The sequence below is a fragment of the Maniola jurtina genome, chromosome 9 (genome assembly GCF_905333055.1).
Source record: "Maniola jurtina chromosome 9, ilManJurt1.1, whole genome shotgun sequence".
Classification (NCBI taxonomy): domain Eukaryota; kingdom Metazoa; phylum Arthropoda; class Insecta; order Lepidoptera; family Nymphalidae; genus Maniola; species Maniola jurtina.
The window spans coordinates 2,438,975-2,465,792 of NC_060037.1; the positions used below are offsets into that span (position 1 = coordinate 2,438,975).

Below are 26,818 nucleotides of genomic sequence, written 5' to 3' on the forward strand. Positions count from 1 at the left end.
ATATAACTTTTTATCCCGAAAATCCAAACAGTTCCCACGGGATCTTCAAAAACCTACATCCACGCGGACGAAGCCGCGGGCACCCTATACTCCTGATATAGGACTATGCGATTGTCTCTCTGTTACCTTTTTACAGCTTAACCGCTGAATGCTTGCTTGATAAAAAGTACAGAGCTAGCTTACACCCTGAGGAAGGCTGGGCACATAGGCTACTTTTTATGTCGGAAAATCAGAGTTCACCACAGGATTCTTAAAAGCCCATCCATTTAACCGATTTATATGAAATTTGGTACAGAGGTAGGTAGCTTGCGTCCCGGAAATTGACATAGGCAACTGTTTATCCCGGAAAAGCAGAATTCCCACGGGATTTTTCAAAAACCTCAATCCACGCGGACGAAGTCACGGGCATCAACTAGTACTTTATAAACCAATCATTATACTGTGCATACACTTATGCAATATCTATGTTGATTTGAATGCACCCATACTTTTAAGACGAACGCACATTGCTTACACCTAGCACCCAACCCAACTCACAACAAAACAGTGTGCGTTTAGTTTATAACCTGAGTAAAAATTAAAAAAAAAAAAACAAACAAATCAGTTCTATACATGATTTTATTTAAATATTCCTAACAATAATTACACAAGTCGGTCTACGCTTTGAGCGCGTCTTGGAGACCGTATCCAGGCCCGGTCGGCTCCTCCGTCAGAGATGTCAGCCCTCCCAGAGGCTCAGCGGCGAATCTGCCATTCCTAAGACAAATTATAAACAATTTAGGCTGGCCGCATTTCAAAACAAATTGTTGCAAATTCTGTTGTATATTATTGTTCTGTACAATCATACAAGAAATATCACTTTTTAAATTTTTTGTAATGTGATCACAAATTCACGGTTTTCGTATTTATCTCTTTACTTGTCTAATAAAACATTATTAGCTGCCACATTTCATCAACGGGAAGTACTCTATAGAATTTGATTCCCTTGGAGGGTCTTGACAGATAACGAAGTAATCCTATAAGAATTTCTTTTTCCTTTTGAGGTACAGAACCCTAAAAACTAAATGAATATGTAAGGATTGATTTGTACCTTGGTCCAGGTTTCGGTTTCTCATCTTTTTTTAGTTTTTCAATAATTTCTTTTGTGTCCTCAACCGTTAGATCTTCCTGAAAAAAGGCAAAAAAGGGCTTTTACTACTTTCAAACGTTCACACTTGGCAAAAATTTGTTAAACCAAATTTTTTCAAATCACGCTTTTCATATTCAAGAAATACCCTGAACACTTTTTTTTTTTAAATTTTAATATTTTCCTTCTGTGTAGTGGTTCCTTTCAACTTGACAGCTCTTTAGGTTTATTTTCACCAAGGATCAAAGAGATTGCCAAAGAATATGTTTGGTTATCCAAAAGAGCATTGCTGCCAGCTTCTTTGGTACAATGTTTCGCTGGTGTGAAATCAATGAGATGATGAGATTTCTTTTGGTTTATTTTAGTAATTTAGTTTTAGTTTAGATTTAAATTAAGTAAATAAAACCGACTTCAAAAACCAAAAACACTAAAAAGTAGAAAATAATTTTTGTTTCGCTACACATGTAATGTACCTAGGTACGAAGTCGAGCGAGCATATTAAAACAAAATTAGAAATCCAAGAGTGAAGCTCGCCCGACTTCATACCTAGGTACATTACATGTGTAGCTAAACAAAAATTATTTTCTACTTTTTAGTGTTTTTGGTTTTTGAAGTCGGTTTTATTTTTCTTTTGAAATTTTTTTTATTTTTAGTGGCCCCACTGTACTATAATATGCTATGCCCAGTTAAAACCCTACTGTTTACTAAGCTATTACAGTGATCGCGAGCAATTTGCTCTTATCCATTGAGGAGTTCTGTTCTCCATCTCCGAAGATATTCATCAGATCTTCACCAAATTTATATGGGACCACCTGCACAGTATACCCTTTCAAACAAAAAAAAATTTTCCAAATCGGTCCAGGGGTCTTTGAGTAATCGGGGAACATACATAAAAAATAAAAAAAATAAAAAAAAAAAAGATCCCGACGAATTGAGAACCTCCTCCTTTTTTGGAAGTCGGTTAAAAATAGCTTACATAGTAGTCATCATTGACTTGAAGCATCGGAGCATTCACACACGCGCCCAAACACTCCACCTGAAAATAGAAACAAAGATCTCTTATTATATTACTAGAGGATGCCCGCGACTTCATCCGCGTGGATTTAGGTTTTAAACGATTCTGTGGGAACCGTTTGATTTTATGGGATAAAAAAATTGCCTGTCAATTACGGAGGCGGGCGCAAGCTACCTTGGTACCAAATTTCATATATAAATTGTTTAAACGGATGGACCTTTAAGGATCCTGTGGGAACTTTTTGATTTTCCGGGACAAAAAGTAGCCTATGACCTTCCCCGGGATGTAAGCTGTACCAAATTTAGTTAGAATCGGTTAAACTGTTGGGCTGTGAAAAGGTAGCAGACAGACAGACAGACAAACTCTCCCATTTATAATATTAGTATGGATATGGATATGGAAGTATGCATTGAAAAGTAGCTGACCTGCCAGAAAATCCTTTCTAAGTGGGAATTTATTTTATACAAACGGTCAAACAGACAGTATTCAGTCGGTCAAACCGACTGAATACTGTCTGACCAACTCATATACTTACTGCTACTGTCTAACTGCAACTATCTGACCAGCTGACTGTGCCTGTCTGACTGGTTAAATGCCACTATTTAACTGACTAGTTGAGATTGAGACTGACTGTGACCAAATAACTGATTGCAACTTCTGACCTGCTAAATGCGACTGTCTGACCAGTTGATTGCTGTTGTGACTGTGACTAACAAACTGTCTGTGACTGTTTGATGCTCTGATTATCTGACCAGTTGATTGCTATTGTCTAATTGACTGTCTGATCAGCAGACTGTGACTGGTCCAGCAGTTTAGCTGACATGATTGACATGACAGTAAGTTAACTTTTTATGTGTATAATAAAAACAGCTGAATAACTAACCTCAGAAACAGAGAATTTCCCACAAGGACTGTTCCCGCCAACTTGGCAGTTGGTGGCCTCAGTGATAGTCTTCAGAACTGTGTCGGATCCTCTCAACCAGCAGGGTGTTGTGGTGCATACTTGTAGATGATACTTGCCAATTGGTCGTCTGAAATTTACAAATAAACCATATCAGAATTATTTTAAAAAGTGATAATCTCTCTAAGATATGTGACACACCCAACAAAGTGCTGCCCAGCCAGAAATGGCAGGGAAGACTTGGCGAAGAAAAGCCAAAGAAAGAACTATATGGAGAACCCTGAAGGAGGCCTATGCCCATGGGCAAACTGAATGAAAAGAGAAAAAAGAAAAGATCTCTTAACCACTTAACTGTTTCAGTGTATATTATGTTCAGTGTGAGTTTTTTTTTAATTCATCATAGGCAAGCGCATCACACCTGATGGAAAGTGATGATGTGGCCTAACATGGGACACGTTAGCCTAGATTCCTTTTCATTCTTTTTTTAAAGATACCTGGATTGTAATTGGTAGGAAACACAGATTGCGGAAGAGTATTCCAAACCTTAGCCATGCGTATAAGGAATGAGTCATGTTGCTGCATTGCTACAATCACATGTTTTCTGACAAGGGCTCATACTGTATACAAATAAATTATCATAATTTTTCAATTTACCTGATGAACATAGTATAAAAAGTAGCGACTTCATACACCCTCATCCTCGGCAGGTTGAGCATGTCAGCCACCTTATGCATGGCTGAGATAGGAAGCCAGCCTCCGTTCTGACGCTGAGCCAGGTCCAAGAGTGGGATCATTGCCCCCCTCTTGTGACCTTCAGGGTATATGTTCAGGAGGGCATCTGCACGCTGGAATTATACCATTTTTTTTTAATTTGTACCAGAAAGTTGTAATAATAAAGAGAACAAGTGTAAATTAAAAATTTATAACGACCCCAACGATCCAAAGTATTTGAGTTTTCCAAAACATCATTTTCAAATAAATAATTATGGCAACGTCCATCTTGACAGCTTGACATTTGTCTATTGACATAATATTATGAACCTAACGGTTATCTAACCTTCTTTTCTACAAGAAAACTAGAAAAGAGCTGATAACTCTTAAACGGCTGAACCAATTTTTTTAGATTATAGCTAAGAACACTCTCGATCAAGCCACCTTTCAAACAAAAAAAACTAAATTAAAATCGGTTCATTCGTTTAGGCGCTACGATGCCACAGACAGATACACAGATACACAGATACACAGATACACAGATACACACGTCAAACTTATAACACCCCTCTTTTTGGGTCGGGGGTTAAAAAGAAAAAGTGGACAGGGAAGCACGAGAGATCTCTACGAGTTTCTACCAATTTGTTTTATGTAAATGCATGTGAAAGGACTAAGTAGTAGAGGAAGACCAAGGAAGAGATGGATGGATTGTATGAAAAAGGATATTCATAATATCTAAGTGGATAGTGTGTGGGTGGGATAGAGGCAAGCAAAGCAAGTTTGTTTGAATGTAAAACAACTGCCAACTTTCTACCTGTTCAGTAAAAAAAAAAAACAAAATTCAAAATGTTTTTATTCAATTAAACTTTTACAAGTGCTTTTGAATCGTCAAAAAAATCTACCACTGGTTCGGAATGCCGTTCCTACCGAGAAGAACCAGCAAGAAACTCGGCGGTTGCTCTTTTCAAGTAGATATTCAATTTACAATAATATGCCATACTGTATACAAGCAATTGCACCGCCTTATATTGCTGGAGCGAGTAGGCAATTTATTGATCTGTTTGGTGGTGTGAAAAGAATATCTTGCTAGTATAGAACTGGTCTGTTTGTCAGTATGAGAATATTATACGGCAGATACTCTTTTCACTGTCATCCAGGAAGTGGAATAAATGGGCCAGTGCCAGTGCGAACTAGTTAGGAGGGGACAGACTGGACTAGGCTTGTGAGTTAGGTATCTTGGTTAGATATTTTGCAATATGGTGAACATGCTAAGTGTGAGAGCAAATTGTAAGAATTTATGTGTAAGTACAGTATAAAATATAAGAGCTACCTACCACAAATATGTTTAAGAGTATCTCATCTTAAATACTAAGCAACTAAATATAGACATTTTGTTGATAGAAGATTTAAGACTTGAAGATAAGGGAAGACTAGCTTTTTTTTGGTTAAAGTTAGAGGTTAGCTTCATCTTTCTATTCTAAATTATACATTACTCACATTAATTAATACGCATTGACTATGTTCTAAATTAAAATTGGCTGATGGCTGATATTAAATTTAAAAAGAGAATGGAGGAAATTAGATTCAAAACAAACGCCTGTCAAAAATACCTTTTTATTTTCGGCCGTAAATTCGAAAGGTATACTAGGGTTGTCTTCTGGAGTGTCTCGGTGCACGAACAGGCTATCATGCTGAAGGTTTGCAGTGGTCTGAAGAGCCCTAGAGGACACTTTCCACTGAAAAAATCACAAATTCAACTTCACCTTACGATTCCGATGTCACTTTGTTATTATGTAACGCAATTCAATAACATTTCGAACTTGATACATTTTGAGGTTTTTAGGTTAAACGTACCAAACCTTGAACTCCAGTCCTGAGGCTGGATAACATGGTTATTGTTTAATTTAATATTATTTTATTGCGAAACACTGTTCAAGAACGGGCAGTGCACCACTCGAGTATTTTCCAATTTTTTGAAGTTCGAACATTCGTTTAGTAATAGCACTAGGATGACGTTTCGTTAACGTTCGAAAAATCAACCATAGAGTATGATTAATTATCAATCAGCTTCTTTGGGGTTTTAAGGCAGTCTTATTTTTAACCCCCGACCCAAAAAGAGGGGTGTTATAAGTTTGACGTGTGTATCTGTGTATCTGTGTATCTGTGTGTCTGTGTATCTGTGTATCTGTGTATCTGTGTATCTGTGTATCTGTCTGTGGCATCGTAGCGCCTAAACGAATGAACCGATTTTAATTTACTTTTTTTTGTTTGAAAGGTGGCTTGATCGAGAGTGTTCTTAGCTATAATCCAAAAAAATTGGTGCAGCCGTTTAAGAGTTATCAGCTCTTTTCTAGTTTTCTTGTAGAAAAGAAGGTTACATAACCGTTAGGTTCATAATATTATGTCAATTGACAAAATATGTCAAGCTGTCAAGATGGACGTTGCCTTGATACATAATTATTTATTTGAAAATGATGTTTTGGAAAACTCAGATACTTTGTCGGGGGTGTTATAAATTTTTAATTTACACTTGTACTGTTATCTTTAAAAAAGCCATTTGTTTTTTCTTAAGTTTATTTTTGTAACTGCTTGCTTCTAGATAAACTTGATTACGTAGCGATTAATTCATCAGTGGATTATGATTAAAATTGAAAACGCCTGCAGTTTATAATAGCAAATAGTTATAATTTGGTATTTGCGGTAGGTAAGTACTTGTTTGGTACAATCTATACTAATAAATAAAATTGGAGTGTCTGTCTGTAATTTCGAAATAACTACCTCATATTAAGCTCATATGGTTATTTGAACGATGCCAACACTGAATCACACGTTTTTAAAATTTTTGTCTGTCTGTCTGTCTGTCTGTCTGTCTGTCTGTCTGTCTGTCTGTCTGTCTGTCTGTCTGTCTGTCTGTCTGTCTGTCTGTCTGTTTGAAAAGGCTAATCTTCGGAACGGCTGGACCGATTTTGACGGGGTTTTCACAGACAAGTAGAGAATTGACCAGGGAGTAAAATAGGCTACTTTTTTAACCGACTTTCAAAAAGGGAGTTGTGTTTTTCTACCTATGTACACCGAAATCTCCGAGATTTCTGAACCGATTTGCGTCATTTCTTTTTTAATCGATAGAGGAACTTCGCGACATTGTTTCATAAAAAATTTGGAGTCCAACTCCTCAATCCTGATGCTGCAGGGATCTGACCAATCCACGCGGGCGAAGCTGCGGGCATCAGCTAGTAGAAAATAAACTAAGCCGTCGCGTTGGCTATACGCAATTACAACAAACTCCAGACGGTGTCTCTACATAAGACAACTATGTAACTATAACTATAGGTAGTTCTTGTCACTTACTACTGCTTTCATTAGTGCTTTTACATATCAGTCTGCGAAACGAAAGGTCTAACGAACCAATGCGCGGCCGTGTAAATGTCTTCACCACCGTTACCCCTCACTTTATAAGTACCGCCATATATGTATAATTTATTAATTGGTAGATGATTCGCCCGCGGCGGTTTTAAAAATCCCGTGTCAACTCTTTGAAACTTTCTGACCTCGGAATGCGAACTATCTTTGTACTGTACCTACTCGATTTAACTGATAGCAAGTGAAAAGCTAGCAGACAGACAGACACATTATCGCATTTACAATAATAGGTAACTATGTATTGATATAAATCGATATTACAAAGTCAGCGGTGTTTCTATGTGAAATCAACTGCAATTTAACAGTGATTTCAACTCAAGACCTTCAAACGAGGTTTCAGAACTGCTTCGGCAGAGCTTTCGTCAAAAAATTTATTCGAAAACTTTTTAAGTGAGCTTTTTTTAAAAAAAGAACATGCCTAAGCCTATTGCGAACTACAACATGAGTCTGGATTTTATATTTTTATGAAATCTCAAAACAACGCACAGAGTATGAGCAATACAGCCTAATAGCATTCATGCATATAAGTTTTTTTTCCAAACCAACCTGGCACAAGTAGAACCAATAAAAAACTTTCTTTTTAAAAAACGAACCATAACGTGAGGTCTCTTAATAAAGCGCTATTGACTTTCGCTTCTAAACGTTAACCCGGTGGATATAAAAGGTATTTCTGAATGCGCTCGCCTATGCCTAGTTCCGCTAAAAATGGAAAACGAGTCAAATGAATAGACAGAATTGGCAAAACAACGAAGTGGTTGTTATGGCAACTGCCGCACTCGCACTCGTAGCTACTAGCTAGTAGTGAAGTGTTACGACTACCTAGTACTATTAAGCTCTAAGCACTTACTAAGGTCTACTACTTAATCAAATTAAAAAAAAAACCGGCCAAGTGCGAGTCAGACTCGCGCACCGAGGGTTCCGTACTTGGGTAATTTTTCCGACATTTTGCACGACAAATTATAAACTATTATGCATAAAAATAAATAAAAATCTGTTTTAAAATGTACAGGTAAAGCCACAATATGATATCCCACTTGATATAGTTATCTTACATTGAAAATTGAAACACATTTTAATTTTTTTTTTTTTTGATGATGTAACCACAAAGTCACGTGGAAATCCCTACAAGAGACCTAATATCCAGCTGTGGATGGCTATGACCTGATTTAAAGTTACTGATTGTACGGCCAATGCATCCATTGCTGAACGTAGGCCTCTTTTAATATAAGTAGCGCCTATGTTTCCTACCCTCAGCCTTTCGCACCTAGTCGATTCGATGCCATGCCATCGCTCCACCTAGCGTTGGTATCTCCTTATAATTCAACTACGGAACCCTAAAAAGGAGACCCTATGATGATGATGCCCATATAATTTGTAGACTATAATATTAAATATCTTTGATGTAATTAGTAAGATTACACTACAAAGTAGGTGCATGCCATGTGAAATTGAAAGAAAAGTTTAATCGGTCCATTTCTAAACGTCTCGAAGACCAATCACCGAAGGCGATTGGCCACGGTTGGGTCTCAGAAAAATTAGATAACGGCACCTAGTGGCACCATTGATAAGAAATTAAACTCTCAAAGCAGGCGCCGTTCACGACAATGCAACCAAAATTGGGTTTTTTAGAAAGCATATTGTTATTATCCAGTCTGATGTCTGATAGCAGAACTGTTAAAAGTAAAGCGGTTCAAAAGCTTGTTTGTAACGTCGCGTCGGTAGCGTGAATTACTTACGATTTATTTTTCAAAACTAGCTTACGCCCGCGACTTCATCCGCGTGGACTACTCAAATTTCAAACCCCTATTTTACCCCCTTTGGGCTTGAATTTTCAAAAATTCTTACCAGATGCCAATAACTACTTACCTGCATGCTAAATTTGAGCCTTCTCCTTTCAGTAGTTTGAGCTGTGCGTTGATAGATCATTAAAAAAAAGTGTTATTATTCTTGTACGATGTTACGGAACCCTTGACCATTTTTCTGATTTTGTAGGAACTGACACACGCCACCGTCCTGTGCTACTTGAACTTGGTACTTACTACCAAGCGATGATGTGGTTTATTAATGAGCCACAGAGGTACAAATTAGAAGCATCTGACGTAACCATAGGGACGCTGTGACCTTTAGCTTTTTATGAGCTTTTGAGAATTATGCTGAACATTCGACCTACAGACGTTCTAAGAATCAGGTAGGTATGTCTTAGCGCTTTGCCATTTATTTAATGTTGTGTAGGTATACAAGCTGCGCACATTTAGGATGTCTTTGATCGGACGTTAGAGATAGAATTTACGGGTAGCCTTTAATTCCGCGAAAAAGATCAAATGTTTATCTATATACTAATAAACTAGCTGATGCCCGCAGCTTCGCCCGCGTGGATTGGTCAGATCCCCTGCAGCATCAGGATTGAGGAGTTGGACTCCAAATTTTTTATGAAACAATGTCGCAAAGTTCCTCTATCGATTAAAAAAGAAACGACGCAAATCGGTTCAGAAATCTCGGATATTTCGGTGTACATAGCTAGAAAAACACAACTCCCTTTTTGAAAGTCGGTTAAAAAAGTAGCCTATGTTACTCCCTGGTCAATTCTCTACTTGTCTGCGAAAATCCCGTCAAAATCGGTTCAGCCGTTCCGAAGATTAGCCTTTTCAAACAGACAGACAGACAGACAGACAGACAGACAGATAGACAGACAGACAAAAACTTTAAAAAAGTGTGATTCAGTTATGGTATCGTTCAAATAACCATATGATCTTAATATGCGGTAGTTATTTCGAAATTACAGACAGACACTCCAATTTTATTTATTAGTATAGATTGATAAAACGTTAATCCATAGGTACCTAGTACTGATATTATTATTTTTATTTTTTTTAATCTTTATTTTTTTGGGACTTTTGTCCGACACGGATTAATGCGAAAGTGTCTGTCTGTCCACTACCTTACGCTGCCCAATAATTTAAAAACGGTATTCATGAAAGATACCCCCTAAGGGATTGAATTTTCAAAAATCTTTTCTAAGCGGATGTTCACGTCATAATAGCTATCTGCATGCCTTTCAGCCCTATCCGTGCAGTACTCGTAGTTTTAGCTGTGCGTTGATAGATCAGTCAGGCAGCTTTACCTTTTCATTTTTAACCCCAGACCCAAAAAGAGGGGTGTTATAAGTTTGACGTGTCTATCTGTGTATCTGTCTGTAGCATCGTAGCTCCTAAACTAATGAACCGATTTTATTTTGTTTTTTTTTGTTTGAAAGGTGTCTTGATCGAGAGTGTTCTTAACTATAATCCAAGAAAATCGGTTCAGCCGTTTGAAAATTATCATCGCTTTTCTAGTTACTGTAACCTTCACTTGTCGGGGGTGTTATAAATTTTTAATTTAGACTTGTATATATTTTAGACTACTATTACTACCTTAAAATAAAATGCTAGCCAAAAATACCTACTAACCTAATGTAAAATTAACGTTCTAGTCCAAAATCACACACGTTACCCACTTCACACGCGATAAGACCATTTAGACAGATGGACGGACGGACGGGGCAATTGTAAATAAGTACTCTCAAATTATAGGTAACTAGTAGTATGTAATTGATTTTTATTTCACGTCTCGTTAAGTGGTAGCGACCTGAGTGGGGAATGAAAGAATGCCAAATCTGATAAAATAATAGATACGTATAGGACCTACCTACGCGGTAGGTCGATTTGGCTATCGGGGTATAAGGCGGGGATATGCCGCACCACTACTTTAGCGCGGGGGCTGTGCGGGTGTGCGGGGCGTCCCCACCCCGATTGCCATGTCGACCTGTCGAGAACTATACCAGGGTCTCCTTATTAGGCCACATTTAAGGTCATGGCAAAGCCTAAAATATGTCTTGGATATCAGCTATAATGGATTCTATAAATACTTTTAAATACTAATATAAAAATCAAAACTGACTGACCGACTGACTGACTGACTGACTGGCTGTTGTAGTGATGTATCAACGCACAGCTCAAACTACTGGGTCTATTCTGAGATTTTGCATAGGTTTTTCCTGTAAAATAGACTCTCAAGAAAGAATTTCAGATTGCACCCGAGCGAAGTCGGGTGGTTCAACTAATTCTCTATTCGAGCATTCGTTTAAAAACTTAAAAGTCTTTTGATAAAAAATATAGTCAATTTTTTATTTTCCAAAGAATAGTTTGTAAAGCTGTCGCTAGATGGCGTTAGTAGGTTCGTTTTGTTGTTTCCTCGGGAAAGAAAAGTTCGCTAGATGCTTAGGATAATATAAGGATCTTCTTTAAAATAGAGAATCTACGTTCAATCAATCAATTAGTCAATGCCCAGCTGCTGGACAAAGGCCTTCCCGAGAGTGCGCCACCACACGGTCCTCCGCCTTTCTCATCCACCCACTTCCCACTACCTTCTTAATGCCGTGAGTCCAGCGGGTTGGAGGTCATCCCACACCGCACTTATTGGTATGCGGTCTCGACTCTAGAACGTCTGCCCCAGAGGCCTACGGTTCCGCGACAGACAGACAGGTTCACTTGAGTGAAATTTCTCAAAATATCTACATACTTACCTAATTTCTTACTTACCTATAGGACCTATCTGCAATTAGAAGACACTTCTCCTTCAATAGTATATTTCATTACAAGTGCGGAAAGGCTGTCATTGCAAAGAGTTCCGACAAATGTCTACCCGAGCCGAGGCGTAGCTGAAGGCGAGGGTTGACAGTCGGAACGAGTTGCAATGACGGTTCCGCACGTGTACTGAACGACTATTTTTAATACAGTTGCGAAAAAATGAAGCAATTTAATAAAATAATAAAAACACAATAAACTCAACTAACTTAATTTAATTTAATTTAAAACAACTTTATTGTTAACTAGCCGATGCCCGCGACTTCGCCCGCGTGGATTTAGCTTTTCGAAATCCCGTGGGAACTCTTTGATTTTCCGGGATAAAAAGTAGCCTATGTGCTAATCCAGGATATTATCTATCTTCATTCCAAATTTCAGCCAAATCCGTCCAGTAGTTTTTGCGTGAAGGAGTAACAAACATACACACACACACACACACACACACACACACACACATACAAACTTTCGCCTTTATAATATTAAGTGTGATAGATATAAAAAACTAGGGTCGAAATTACTCATTTTAGGCAACCAACAACTAAACTTGCAAAGAAAATTTCTGAAAAATGGCGCCAACCGTAGACTATAAGTAGAGTTTTTTTTTTTCACCCATTCTGGTAGGCAAAGGGAACTATGCCCATACAGCCAAGTATTCAGTAGAAGTTTTTTATTGATATGAAATGAAAATGAAATTTAATGAGATGAAATGAAATGAAACCTAACCAAACTCATTCAATCAAATCATTAAATCTGATATTGAAACAAATTAGTAGCTTCTTCTTAGAAATATACGTATTTTCATGAATCATAAAACCTTCTATGAATTTTTTTAGTAAAAACTTCATGGTTGGTTTTTCTTTTTAATATTTTGACAGTTGGGAAAGAAAAAGCACGAGTGCGGGAAAGGTAAAAAAAAGCACGATTATGTAATAGCCCACATCCCGAACGCTATACGTCCCTGCAATACGCCACTTTTTGAGCAACTGTATTAACAAGTTAGTTACAAGTGTAAATTAAAAATTTTCAACACCCCCGACAAATCATTTTCAAATAAATAATTATGTATATCTAGGCAACGTCCATCTTGACAGCTTGACATTTGTCAATTGATATAATATTATGAACCTAACGGTTATGTAACCTTCTTTTCTACGAGAAAACTAGAAAAGAGCTGATAACTCTTAAACGGCTGAACCAATTTTTTTGGATTATAGCTAAGAACACTCTCGATCAAGCCACCTTTCAAACAAAAAAAACTAAATTAAAATCGGTTCATTCGTTTAGGCGCTACGATGCCACAGACAGATACACAGATACACAGATACACAGATACACAGATACACAGATACACAGATACACAGACACACAGATACACAGATACACACGTCAAACTTATAACACCCCTCTTTTTGGGTCGGGGGTTAAAAAGAGATTATTTTGACAATATTTACTTGTAATAACTCCCACCGTTCTATTTATTTCCCGAATCTGTGAGATTTTTCAGGTTTTCAGTTTTGCGACTGCTTATCTGGAATAGACACCATTAAAATCATCAATCTGATGATGAATGGTGATGATCGGATGAGTGATGGAGCCGACGATGAAGGAAAAATTTTCTTTTGTAGTTTTTTTACCGGTAGAAACTCATTTGAGTATTTTGCATTATTTAGAGGAATTAAGACCAAATAGATTAATCGCACAAGTGCTTTTTGAAGTCGGTACAAAAAAAATCACGACGCCTTTTCAAAGGATTTCCACTTTAATAAGCCGCCACGCGCGACAAGTGTTAAAGCGTTCGAGAACAGATAGAAAAAAGAAAGAAAAAGATGCTGGCGATACGAAAAAAGATAAAAAAGCCCGACAAGTGGCAGTTGTTCTCGCACAATCAGTGTTCCGTAATAAAATAATAATCGTAATGTTCTTAGATTTTCCTATAATAAATAAAATAAAATTCCCTTTTCGTATTTATTTTCGACTTTCATGTGCTAAGTACCTAATTACCTACTCATTTTTTATTTCAAAATAGAAAACTCACTAACAAGTTTCTAACCCACAATCGTCCGTTCATATCAGCTTCAAAGCTTAGCTTAATTGTAGTTTATCCATACCGATACCTACTAATTAATATTTTAAATGCGGAAGTCTGTCTATGTGTCTAGCTTTTCACGGTCCAACCGTTTAACCGATTTTCACGATTTGGTATAGAAATAGCTTACATCCCGGGGACGGCTACTTTTTATCCCGGAAAAGCAAAGAGTTTTCACGGGATGTTTTAAATACCTAAATCCAAGTGGACAAAAGTCGCAGGCAGCATCTATTTAAAACAGCGATACCGTGCATCTCGGAGATAGGTTAGGTACTTTTTATCCCGGAAAATCAAAGAGTTCCCACGGGATTTGAAAAAAAAAGCTAAATCCACGCGGACAAACGCGCGGGGATCATCTACTAGTCTATACATGTAAAGAATAAACTAACAGCTTGGGGGTGATTTTCAAAAATTCTACTTGTCACCCATCAAGTTTTTGAATAAAACGTCTGACAGACATACTTCGCTGTATCGTGGTGATTCCATAAGTGTGCGTTTTCACTTTCAATTACGGAACACTAAAAAGATAAAAAGATCGCCATTATTGCCTAGACCAGCACTTTCTAGCTGCCCGACCATCCGGAACCCGGAAAGAATTAAATTGGATTTAATAAGATTCCAACCAAAAATAGTTCTACCGCTAAATAAATGGTACTAAAAATCTATTTGTATCGACGCCGGCTTTTGGAAAAGCTCTTTTCAAATAAGAACATTTCTAAAGGGTTTTCCTGCCTGTACACCATTTCCACACATTGATGTACGAGTGCCACAGATTTTCAGTTGTAATTTTTAGGCTTTCGTACTCGAAGGGTGCTAACGGAACCCTAACTACTAAGCCTCCGTTGTCCGTCCGTTTATCAGCCCGTCATGTCCGTCCGTCAGCGGGCTGTATCTACATAACTCATGGTCCGTCATAGATAGAGTGATGAAGTTTTCACAGGGTCTGCATTTCTAATGCCGTATAACAACAATTAATAATAAAAAAATTCATGCTGGCGAATTTCAAAATCACAACTCTTTGATTTTTTAGATGGAAGCTATACTTAATATATCTCTGCTAAATTTTGTTAAGATCGGTTCAGTGAAAAGTCTACAGACACATTTTCACATTTATGATACTGATATTGTAAACAGGGGTTTTTTATTTTGAAATTAGAGTTGCATGTTCGTTCGTGAAAGAATCGATTTTTTTAGAAATTACCTGTATATGTACTTATAGGTAGGTACATGCTTAAGTTTTGCTTAGTAGCAAAGTAAGGATGCTATGTTATTACCTCTCCTTATATTGTGAAAGTGGCTTCTCGCTGAAATGCGTAAGAGGCGCACTATACGCAGTTGAGTAAAGATTCTAGTGTGCTATGTTTTTATAAACTTTAGAGTTTTCAGGAAAATTATGAAGCTAGTGTAAAGCTACTAACATTAGTTAAATCTGTAGGTCTAATTAACTTTAAATACTTTAGTTGAGAATTTGCGCCAGATATTTTAAATTAATTTAAAATTCATCGCACGCAAACGAGCCCGGAGTTCGGACGGAGCGGACGAACGGTTTAGAGCGGGTCATCATTCCGAAGTCCGAACAGTAACTCGGGTTGCGTAATGGTTTAAAAAACATAAACAACACACTCGACGAAGCTTACGAGACATCGTAATTGTTCGAAAACAACAAAAACACTTTAAAACTCGAATCAACCCGCTCGCATGAATGGGACAGCCCAAACGGCCGGGAAAACGATAAAAACGACGCTCCATATTCGAGAAATGATTAAAAAAGAACGAACGGAGAAAAGGAACGAGACCAAGTTCGCGGCACGTACCGCGTCTCGTTTAAAAAGAGAACTATCCTACCGGAGCGTGAATGAAAAACGCGGCCGCTACGACCGCGTAACCGTAATCTGAACGTTATTATTTTTATTTTTCGACTGCCAGTATAACTTTTTTTTATTATTATTTCGTCTTATTCGTCTTATTATTATTTCTGTTATTTTATTCGTTTATGGTGCGTCGTATGTAGGTCAGGAGGTGTGGATTTTTTGGTTTTTCGTCGCAAGGCCGCGGCGTTTGCTTGTTTTGCGGCGAGATGCGTATCGTAAGGTAATTACTGTGGGCTGAATTACTTACACTTTCTTCTTATCCTCAGGTTTGCGCGGTGCTTCAATCTTATCAGCTGATGATAATAATGTTCCTTTCAATCGCGATTGTTGTTATTGGCTGAGTTTGTGGTCATAATATTCCCGCGGGCTAAATTTTGGCCACGGTGTAGTCAGCCTCAACAAAGACCAGCTAATAACTACTACTATCCAGTATCCATACTTTCATACTAGTATTATATTATAAATGCGAAAATGTATCTGTCTGTCTGCTAGCTTTTTACCGGAACAAACGCTACTTTTGTCCCGGAAAATTAAGCGAGATACAGATGCAAAATATAAATGTTTGCGGGCTGTGAGTCGCTTTTGCTTATAACTTGATGGCCAGGGCCATACTAATTTTGAAAGCTTCTTAGAGTGCAGTATTTGTTCGGATTAAACCATTTAATCCTAGTGGGTAATATGTATACAGAGACACGTTATTGGTGAAAATGAACTGCTAATTTTCACCCTCACGCTACAAACTACCTGCGTTGACAAATAAATTAATTATCTTTATTTCATTTTTATCCCCCGATCCAAAAAGAGGGGTGTTATAAGTTTGTCGTTTGTATCTGTGTATCTGTCTGTGGCATCGTAGCTCCTAAAGTAATGAACTGATTTTAATTTAGTTTTTTTTGTTTGAAAGGTGGCTTTGATCAAGAGTGTTCTTATATAATCCAAGAAAATCGGTTCAGCCGTTTGAAAGTTATCAGCTCTTTTCTAGTTACTGTAACCTTCACGTCGGGGGTGTTATAAATTTTTAATTTACACTTGTGACTTCTTTCTTTTACTACTATCTTTGATACTTATCACAGAACAAATGAAGCTGATTCTCAATTTCATGATTCTACTAAAAGTTCCAACTTCCAATTTTTCAACCGCGAAATAATGAAAAAGATTACTACGAGTAAGTAGATATATTTTGGCGATTGAAACTTCGCGTTTCTTCAAGCAAAGGAAAATAGATTGTAACGCATTAGTAGGTTACTCAAGTATCTATTTAGGTATATTTTATTTTAATAGTCAAAATAAATTAAACAATTTCTTTTCCATTACTTATAGGTAAGTAGTTACAGATAACAAAAAGATATCATTAAAATTCAAACTTGAGAAGAATCGATACAATACAAATAAGTTCAGTAGCTCAGCTTAAATTAGTTTAATACGACATCAACAATAGATACATAGGTACATCGGAATGTAGATCTAATTGCCTTCTTTTATTAACCCCCGACCCAAAAAGAGGGGTGTTATAAGTTTGACGTGTGTATCTGTGTATCTGTGTGTCTGTGTATCTGTGTATCTGTGTATCTGTGTATCTGTCTGTGGCATTGTAGCGCCTAAACGAATGAACCGATTTTAATTTAGTTTTTTTTGTTTGAAAGGTGGCTTGATCGAGAGTGTTCTTAGCTATAATCTAAAAAAATTGGTTCAGCCGTTTAAGAGTTATGAGCTCTTTTCTAGTTTTCTTGTAGAAAAGAAGGTTAGATAACCGTTAGGTTCATAATATTATGTCAATAGAGTGACAAATGTCAAGCTGTCAAGATGGACGTTGCCTAAATACATAATTATTTATTTGAAAATGATGTTTTGGAAAACTCAAATACTTTGGATCGTCGGGGGTGTTATAAATTTTTAATTTACACTTGTCAATAAATAGCTTTTAAATGCCATGCTATCAATAAGAAGCGAAAGAAGCGGTGATAGCCCTGTGGTTAAAAACTCCAGGATTCGATCTTAGACACGCACTTCTAATTTTTCGGAGTTATGCGCGGTGTATGCTAACCCGGTGCGGGACACCAAGCCGATTTATCTTTCTGGTACGAAACCGACCAAGGGGTATAGGCTTTAATGAAACTGCCATACCCCTACCAAATTAGCCCGCTACCATCTTAACTGCGATCGCAGTCAAGGGTTAAATTGTATAGGATTTAAAAAAAAATTAAAAATAATCATGGGATACTTGTTGCAACTGAAAATATTAGCCAATTTTATAAGTAGAAAGGGTAAGCCCGCCCCGCCAGTTTTCACTTACATAATATGGAAATTGTATGGAGCCGCACGCACTTGCGAAAAAAATACGCGCGAAAGGCTTAATTACAATTTCCATATCTCAGAATTAGGTGAAAAACTGGTCTTTCACAATAAGAAGGGTTTTCCCATACTCCATAGCCCATAAGGCCAGAGAGAGCGTCTAGTTTACACTACAGGTACATACCTACTCGTTAATGTCATCAGTCACTATTGACTCAGTAGTGAAAGTGAGCCAGCCCAGCAGGGGCATTGAGTTCAGTACTACTGAACACTGGCTCCCTCTCAGAATGAGAAGGGTTTGGGCCATCGTCTGCCACGCTGGCCAAGTGCGGAGTGGCAGACCTCACACACATTGGAGATTTTTTTTAAAGAATATTAGCCATGCTAATCATGAATAATACTCCCCTTTCCCCTCCATTTAAGCATAAAGCTTGTGCCAGGAGTGGATACAAAAATAGTACAACGGGTGGGATTTGAGCCGCCGACCTTTCGGAATTCAGTCCGCTCCTCAACGGTTGAGCTATCAAGGCTCTAAACAACATCTAACATTATGCACCACTCTCAAGTATACGTAGGTTTCCTCGCGATGTTTTTCTTGATTAGTTAATTAAAAAGCGCATAACTGCGAAAAGTTAGATATGCGTGCCTGAGATCGAACCCTGGACTTCTTAACCCCTAGGCTATCACCGCTTCTTTCGCTTCTTGTTGGTAGCCTTTCTGAGAGGGCAGTGTTGAGCGCTGTGTTCTTTCTTATAAATGGGAGGTCCCGGGTTCGATTCCCGGCATTGACCCATCTGTAAAACACTTGATGGCTACAGAGTTAGCGTACATCCCGGGAATACACTTGGATATAGAACATCTGGAAAATCGAAAAAAATCCCACGGGATATCTTTACGTGCTCTCCGAGGCACGGCGGTGAAACACCAACAGCTCCCTAACTCCGGACTAGTGTTGAGAATTTTCATAACAGGAAACCCCAACAAGTAGGTACCTATCCATTTTTGATCCGACCCGGGAATCGAATCCAGGACCTCGTCATCCACAGTCGAACAAGCTAACCACAAGACAAACGAGGCAGTTTCGGTAGAGTGGACTGGAATGTGGGAACTCTGTTTGATCCTGAATCTATATCAGCTGTCAAATATTAGGGGTCACGTGAAGTAAAACATACCATATCTATAGTAGGTACGCGACAGGTCGACATGGCAATCGGGGTATGAGGTGTGGTGTCGCCCCGCACACCCACACGTCACTCGCGTTATCCCGTACCGGGTTAGCGCGTTAGATGTGCAGGTGTGTGAGGCGTCCCCACCCGATTGCCATCTCGACCTTTCGCGTACTATAGTTACCTACCTGGCCTACCTACATGTGATGCCTGCCATAGTAGATGAAGCCTCGACGTTTTGTTACCAGTTTCATAACTGTCATAAACTATGATTTCGGCAAGTACCTAGGTAATAATTAAGAGAAGAGTATGTACCTAGGCTAATACCCTAACAGAAAAGTTATCAAACGTAAGCGATGCTATTTTCCGAAAAGCGTTACGCAGGTAGGTAGGTAGCTACCTACATTTCCGAACGTTACGTTCGAAATTTGAATTTGTGGATCATACAAACATAGTTGCGTTGGAAATATTCCTTCTACTTAGGCATATACTTGTTATGTACTCGTAAATTCACATAATTCTCAAGCACCAAACAACTCGCCACTGCTTAACGCATTTAGTCATCGTTCCCAGTAAAAAGTAAAAATAACTTTGACCAGACTCTGCATCTCAGTCTCAAGGCCAAATCCTGACTCCTGGAGACCGAGACAACTGTACAAAACTACTATAAGCAAGACGAGGACAGAAAATATAGTATCTTCGTCCTTTGAAAAGGGAAAGTGGTAGTTGAACCACTGGCGAGAGTGAGATGAAAAAATGTCCGAAGGGCAAAAAGGGATGGGTGTTATTAATAAGCGTAGGTGGGTAAGGGATGGAAGATAGGAACCGGTTAATTTTGAAGGGCTCGCGGTCCACGCTGATGCTGCTAGGACTTGATGTTTATGATTATGTATTGATTCCAACTGAGTTATGGTCTGGTTGGACAAAGAAGCAAGGTTTGTGTTGCTAGGTCACTGGTCAAGGTTCACATTGGTCTATTCTGTAATTTTTTTTGGCAGTTCTTGCCGAATAAAACTTTTTTATGCGTGACTTGAGAGATAGCTAAAGGATTCCTCAGATCGGGACAGTTGTATTATGTGTCAAACACGTGTTACAAAACTGCTACAAAACTTCCAGCTCAGCATAATTCTCAAGAAACATACTATGATTTTTAGGGTTCCCTACCTCAAAAGGAAAAAAAAAACCCTTGTATCCAATAATGGTTCTATTTTCCTTTTCACTTCGTTGTGTCTATCCGTCTATCTATCGTGTCTGTCAAGAAACCTATAGGGTAGGTACTTCCCGTTGACCTAGAATCATGGTCAGGTAGGTAGGTCTTATAACACACTTAAGGAGAAAAATTGAATTTGTACATACATCACTAAAAATTGTTATTTTTAGTACCTACGATGGTACGGAACCCTTCGTGTGAGAGTCCGAATTGCTCTTGACCGGTCTTTTACATAGGTAGGTAGGTAGATACTAAATGATGCCTGCAACTTCATCCGAGTGGATTTACGTTTTCAGATACCTAGTTAAAATACTCCTTGGGAACTTTTTGATTTACCGGGATAAAAAGTAGCCTATGTTAGTCATTAACAACATCCATTCATAACTCAAAATTTAAAAACCCCCGACACAAAAACCTCTATAAGAAAACTAGAAAAGAGATGATAACTTTAAAACGACTGAACCTATTTTCTTCGATTATAGCTAAGAACACTCTCGATCAAGCCAACTTTCAAACAACAACAAACTAAATCAAAATCGGTTCATTCGTTTAGGAGCTACGATGTCACAGACAGATACACAGATACACACGTCAATCTTATAACACTCCTCTTTTTGGGTCGGGGGTTAAAAATGAAGTTCTTCTTTCTTTTAAAAAGTAGGTACATAAGAGCTGAGTGCACAATTGTCGCAACCGATAGGTAGACGTCCACTCCACAGTAAACATACCTAAGTTTCTTGTAGAGATCCTTTCTTCTACATGATAATTATTTGATTCTACATTGATTCTACTTGTATAAGAATAAAAATAAACTCTCTCTTCACATTGGTAATTGTGAAAATTAGTATTAAACCTACTTCAACACCAGCGAGAAACATCCCGCGGAGTGTACAAAACTCGCCGATTCGCGGCATCGGGTCAGCCCAGCTCAAGGTCAGGGAGGCTGGAACAGGGGACTTATGGAGCTGCATATAGAGTCATAGAAGTAATAATAAACTACCAGCTACTAGCAACCGCATCCCAAAGAGTGTATCTATACCTACTTAGTCAATAAAACTCACTGATTCGCGGCATTCGGTTAATCTTCTGGATTTTTCCAGTGCTAATCCAACACCCAACCATATCATACCTTGGCAAGATATGAAATCGAAACTCAAATCCTAATAAAATAGATAGAAGCAGGCGTCACTTTGCGGAAGTCTACAAAAGGAAAAAATAAATTTAATTATGAAATCAATTTTCAAAATCAATCAAATAAATGCTAGATGTTCTATTCACCGCCCGCCCTCCCACTTCTACACAATATACAGAAAAAGCAAGCATGTAAGTCTACAAGTGTAAATTAAAAATTTTCAACACCCCCGACAAATCATTTTCAAATAAATAATTATGTATATCTAGGCAACGTCCATCTTGACAGCTTGACATTTGTCAATTGACACTTGAATATTATGAACCTAAGGGTTCTTAGGTATCTAACCTTCTTTTCTACAAGAAAACTAGAAAATAGCTGATAACGTTTAAACGGCTGAACCAATTTTTTTGGATTATAGCTAAGAACACTCTCGATCAAGCCACCTTTCAAACAAAAAAAACTAAATTAAAATCGGTTCATTCGTTTAGGCGCTACGATGCCACAGACAGATACACAGATACACAGATACACAGACACACAGATACACAGATACACACGTCAAACTTATAACACCCCTCTTTTTGGGTCGGGGGTTAATAAAATAGTCCTCAAAAAGACTGTTACAAGCATTTCTACTATTCAAATAAAGAACACCCTTTTAAAAACCCCCTTCTTCCCTTTCCTTTGAACTCTATCATTAAAATTTTTATCAAAGGTATCTCCTACAGTTCGGTATTTCGTCACACTTATGCAACTCTTGAATATGCACCACGCATGTTCCAAAGCTGTGTTATTTGAAATGCTAATATTTTTAACACCTTTGAGTTTTCGACATCAAATTAATTAAAAGGAACATCAAATGCGTGTCCATCCAAATATGCGATACTTCGCAAGTATCTGCTTACCACTTCATTCCATAATTAGAGGGAGAGAGTCAAAAGTTAAAAAAATATCACCACCGCCATTCATTTCCTCCGAGATGGGAACTAAAAAAACCTTAGTTTAGTGAAAAGTAACGAGACCAGCAATTAAAGTTGGCAAACTTGTTAAAACTTGAAGGGAAGCAAAGGTAATGGGGAGGTTTCGTAACAAAAGAACGGGGCACTCTGGCCCCATTAATTAAAATCCTTTAAAGTACTAAAGATACATCAACGAGTGGTGATAGCCCAGTGGTTAAGATGTCAATCTTCTATTCGGTAGGTTCAATTCCTGGCACACACCTCAACTTTTCGCATTAAAATATAACGAGGCAACTTTTAACTGCAATTAATAATCCGTAACGAGGAAATCCGTGGGAGAACCGGAATGACCGACATAGCTCAACGAATTAGCCAGCTGAAGTGGCAGTGAGCAGGCCACGTTTGCCGAAGAACTGATGGCCGCTGGAGCAGTCGTGTTCTGGAGTGGAGACCGCGTATCAGCAAGCGCAGTGTAGGATGACCTCCAACCCGCTGGACTGACGACCTCAAGAAGATACCGGGAAGAGGGTGGATGAGGAAGGTGGAGGATCTTGTGTGGTGGCGAGCTTTTTTGAAGGCCTATGACTAGCAGTGGACGCAAACAGGCTGATTGATTGATTGAAGCAATTAAATAAAAATCTCTGGCTTTAACGGTGAAGGAAAATATCGTGAGGAAACCTACATGCCTGAGAGTTCTCCCTAATGTTCTGAAAGGTCTGGGAAGTCTGCTAATCTGCACTGCACTGGGCTGGTACTGGGCTAGCGTGACAGATTAGGATAGCCTTAACCCTTCTCATTCTGGGGGCGACCCGTGCTCAGTAGTGGGCCGAACGATGGGATGATCATGTAATTCATGATGAAAGTACTAAAGAAACTCCACAGTTCCCGCTATCTATGTTCTCAAGTCAACATTTACCAATAAGTATTTGCGTCCACACACACATACACAATCATCTCGCGACTCTAAACATGTGTGGGTGTGTCGTACACACTGCACAAGAATGCAACGCGTTGTTGACACAGCCAACTTCGATATTCCTTTATTTATTGCTATAAAAACCCTTTAACTAACCCTTAAACCATTTAAAACCTTATCTACTTAATGGAAAAGTTTCAATTCGATTGTCATTTAAAAATCTTACACCCTTATTCAGTTGTCTACAATCGCGTATAATTTATTTAAATTTTAACTTTAAACAAGGGAAATTAAGGTGTATTTTTCTTTGTGTATGTTTATGTGGTTAAGACCGAATGTGTTTGGTAGGGTCAGTTATATTTAAATAAGGATTTATGCGTTGTGTCTGGCATTTTGGCGAGATTCGTGGATAAAGAATCGTAGAGGATTAAAAACGCGAGATCTGTCCATAGATTTTGGACCCACAATGGTGCTGGCTCCAATGAGTTATTACAACCTTGAGACTGGTTCCAGAATTTACTTCATATATCCTACCTATTATAATTTTATATGCGTTTGTGCATAATGTTACCATGCCATTTACCAATAAAAAGTCCTAAAGGGGTGATACCTAACCTAACTAACTACATATCTGAGAGTTATCCATAATGCTCTCAAAGGCGAGTGAAGTCGGCCAATCTACACTCTTGATGGACTACGGCCTTTCAGTCTGGGAGACTGAAAAAAAATGATGAGTAAGTAGTTAAAGGAGCCTTATTAGCTCAATGGTTGAAAAGCTATATATATAATTTGGCACATTGATTGACGTTATTAAAGGAAGTGAAAAAACCGGCAGTTGCGTCAGTTAAACGGATGGGCTGCGAAAAGATAGCCACAGACACAATTTCGCGTAGATATGATTACTACAGGTGACTAAGCTGCCTTCGATTTAGATCTTTTTTATGTGAAGAAACAAACAATAAATCTACTTTTATAATTAAATACAATCCCACCAAATAATCACGCACCCGAATCTCTCTAACACAAGTGTAAATTAAAAATTTTCAACACCCCCGACAAATCATTTTCAAATAAATAATTATGTATATCTAGGCAACGTCCATCTTGACAGCTTGACATTTGTCAATTGACACTTGAATATTATGAACCTAAGGGTTATCTAACCTTCTTTTCTACAAGAAAACTAGAAAATAGCTGATAACTTTTAAACGGCTGAACCAATTTTTTTGGATTATAGCTAAGAACACTCTCGATCAAGCCACCTTTCAAACAAAAAAAAGTAAATTAAAATCGGTTCATTCGTTTAGGCGCTACGATGCCACAGACAGATACACAGATACACAGATACACAGATACACAGATACACAGATACACAGACACACAGATACACAGATACACACGTCAAACTTATAACACCCCTCTTTTTGGGTCGGGGGTTAAAAATATAGATCGTCAAACAGGATACAACTGCCAAAAGGTATTCTACCACCATTGATTCAAATCGTAAAGAAAATCGAAAGTAACATCTAAAACTATCGAACGACCAAAAAACGCCCGTAACTTTCATTAAATCTTTCCCACCATACTTCGGACCTCCGAACCTGTTCTGATAGCATCCACAAAAAAACATTATATTAATTTGGGATCCCCACAAAAAACGAAGATAGCCAAACGAGTAAAAAACCTAATGGCCACGAAAAAGAAAAAGTATTGATACGGGAAAAAACCAAATAATACAAAAAAGGACACGTCGAAGAAAGGGTTCGACAGCTACAGGTGGCTACTATTCCGTATTTTTTTGTTTTTCAATAAAAACTTGTAACTAAATAAAAGTGTGTCATTATTTATTTCCATAGTGGCGTTCTATAGCATGTCTATGTCAATATTGAAATTACCAGAACTGAAGAATGAAAACCAAAAAAATAGATAAAGATGATAGGTAGGTATGGGTACTCGTATTGAGAGAAAGTGAGTGAACTCAATTTTATATTTTTCATTTTCTAATTTCATAAAAAAATTTCTTTATGTCATCATCATCACCACTATCATATCAACCCAGACCATTACTGAGAACAGATTTTTGAATGAGAAGGGAATTAGTTTACTATTTAACTACATAGCTTGAATGTAAATAACACAGCTATACTGTAAGCTCTGATCGTCTTACAGTCAGAATTTTAACAAGTGTAAACCAAAAATTTATAACTTCCCCGACAAGAGAAGGTTACAGTAACTAGAAAAGAGCTGATAACTTTCAAACGGCTGAACCGATTTTCTTGGATTATAGCTAAGAACACTCTCATTCAAGCCATCTTTCAAACAAAAAAAAAACTAAATTAAAATCGGTTCATTAGTTTAGGAGCTACGATGCCACAGACAGATACACACGTCAAACTTATAACACCCCTCTTTTTGGGTCGGGGGTTAAAAATAAGTGGATAATAACATAATTGTACAACAGTTATTACAGGATTTACAAGAGGGAGACGATGTTTTGCAGCACGGAATGCGCAGGGCATGATCGAAGTTGTCCTCTATTTATAGAGAACTGGTGTACCGTTGCCGACGCGCGCACTTTTTGCTCTTATTCCTTGTGATTGTAGTACAACATAATATACTTTGGGTTTATTTTTATTAATGCTCAAGTGAACCTACGCTATAATGTCAGCGACAAGTTATTGAAAGGCAAAGTAGTTATTGATTGTAAATTGTAAATAATAACCTTTATTTTTGGGCCAAGTATTGTTTATTTATCTATTATTGAATTCTCTTCGGATTTAGTTTTCTGTACTCCTTAGTATCTATTACTTTATGTATAAGAATTAAGTAGGTAAGTAAGTATAGATAACAGTTTGAAATTTTTAATCTAGGTATCAGATCTAACTAACCATTTTTATCATACGGAACCCTCTCCACCCGAGATCGGTCCGTACTTGTTCGGTTTTTTAAGAAAAGTACAATAATTATAATATGCTCAGAAAAGCATCCTGTATAATCGGTTGACATATATTCCCGGTGTCAACGGGGTCCGATCAAAAATTCTTCGTGAGGAACATTTTTTTTATTTATTTATTTTCGAATGCAGATATTTTACTAAGCGGACAGAAGAATAGATCGTTTAGAAAGAGTTAATTACCATTTGTTTGGTTTCGAAAACCATTTTTAGAATATATTTTAGGATTTTGGCCGAAATATGTAAATCTGTGTGTACATAGCATAGCATGTATAGGCATTTAAAGTGGCGAAGTCCAAACTGAATTCGTACTGAAAAGGACAACCGATCTGGTAAAATTATGAAGTCTGACCATTATGTCTATGAGTCTGATGGATAGTACGAAATGTATGAGCATAGAGCAGAGTGCCTGCCGGTTCGCATTACATTTTTTTG

At 37.8% G+C, this 26,818-nt stretch overlaps 1 protein-coding gene across 1 annotated transcript; it reads right to left on the minus strand.

The window, feature by feature from the left end:
• Positions 1-600: 600 nt before the first annotated feature.
• LOC123868175 (NADH dehydrogenase [ubiquinone] flavoprotein 2, mitochondrial) lies at positions 601-5,768 on the minus strand. Its single transcript, XM_045910580.1, has 7 exons — positions 5,608-5,768; positions 5,364-5,489; positions 3,697-3,887; positions 3,025-3,172; positions 2,103-2,162; positions 1,091-1,167; positions 601-756 (listed from the first exon to the last, which is right to left on the minus strand). The coding sequence occupies exons 1-7, from the start codon at positions 5,641-5,643 to the stop codon at positions 657-659; spliced, it is 738 nt and encodes a 245-aa protein (XP_045766536.1). The 5' UTR covers positions 5,644-5,768; the 3' UTR covers positions 601-656.
• Between the last annotated feature and the right edge of the window lie 21,050 nt (positions 5,769-26,818).

Coding starts and splice junctions, on each gene's coding strand:
- LOC123868175 (XM_045910580.1), bottom strand. CDS start 5,643: ATGTTATCCAGCCTCAGGACTGGAGTTCAAGGTTTG. Junction 1,168..2,102: donor AAGTCAATGATGACTACTAT/GTAAGCTATTTT, acceptor GCCTTTTTTCAG/GAAGATCTAACGGTTGAGGA. Junction 757..1,090: donor AAACCGAAACCTGGACCAAG/GTACAAATCAAT, acceptor AATTTGTCTTAG/GAATGGCAGATTCGCCGCTG.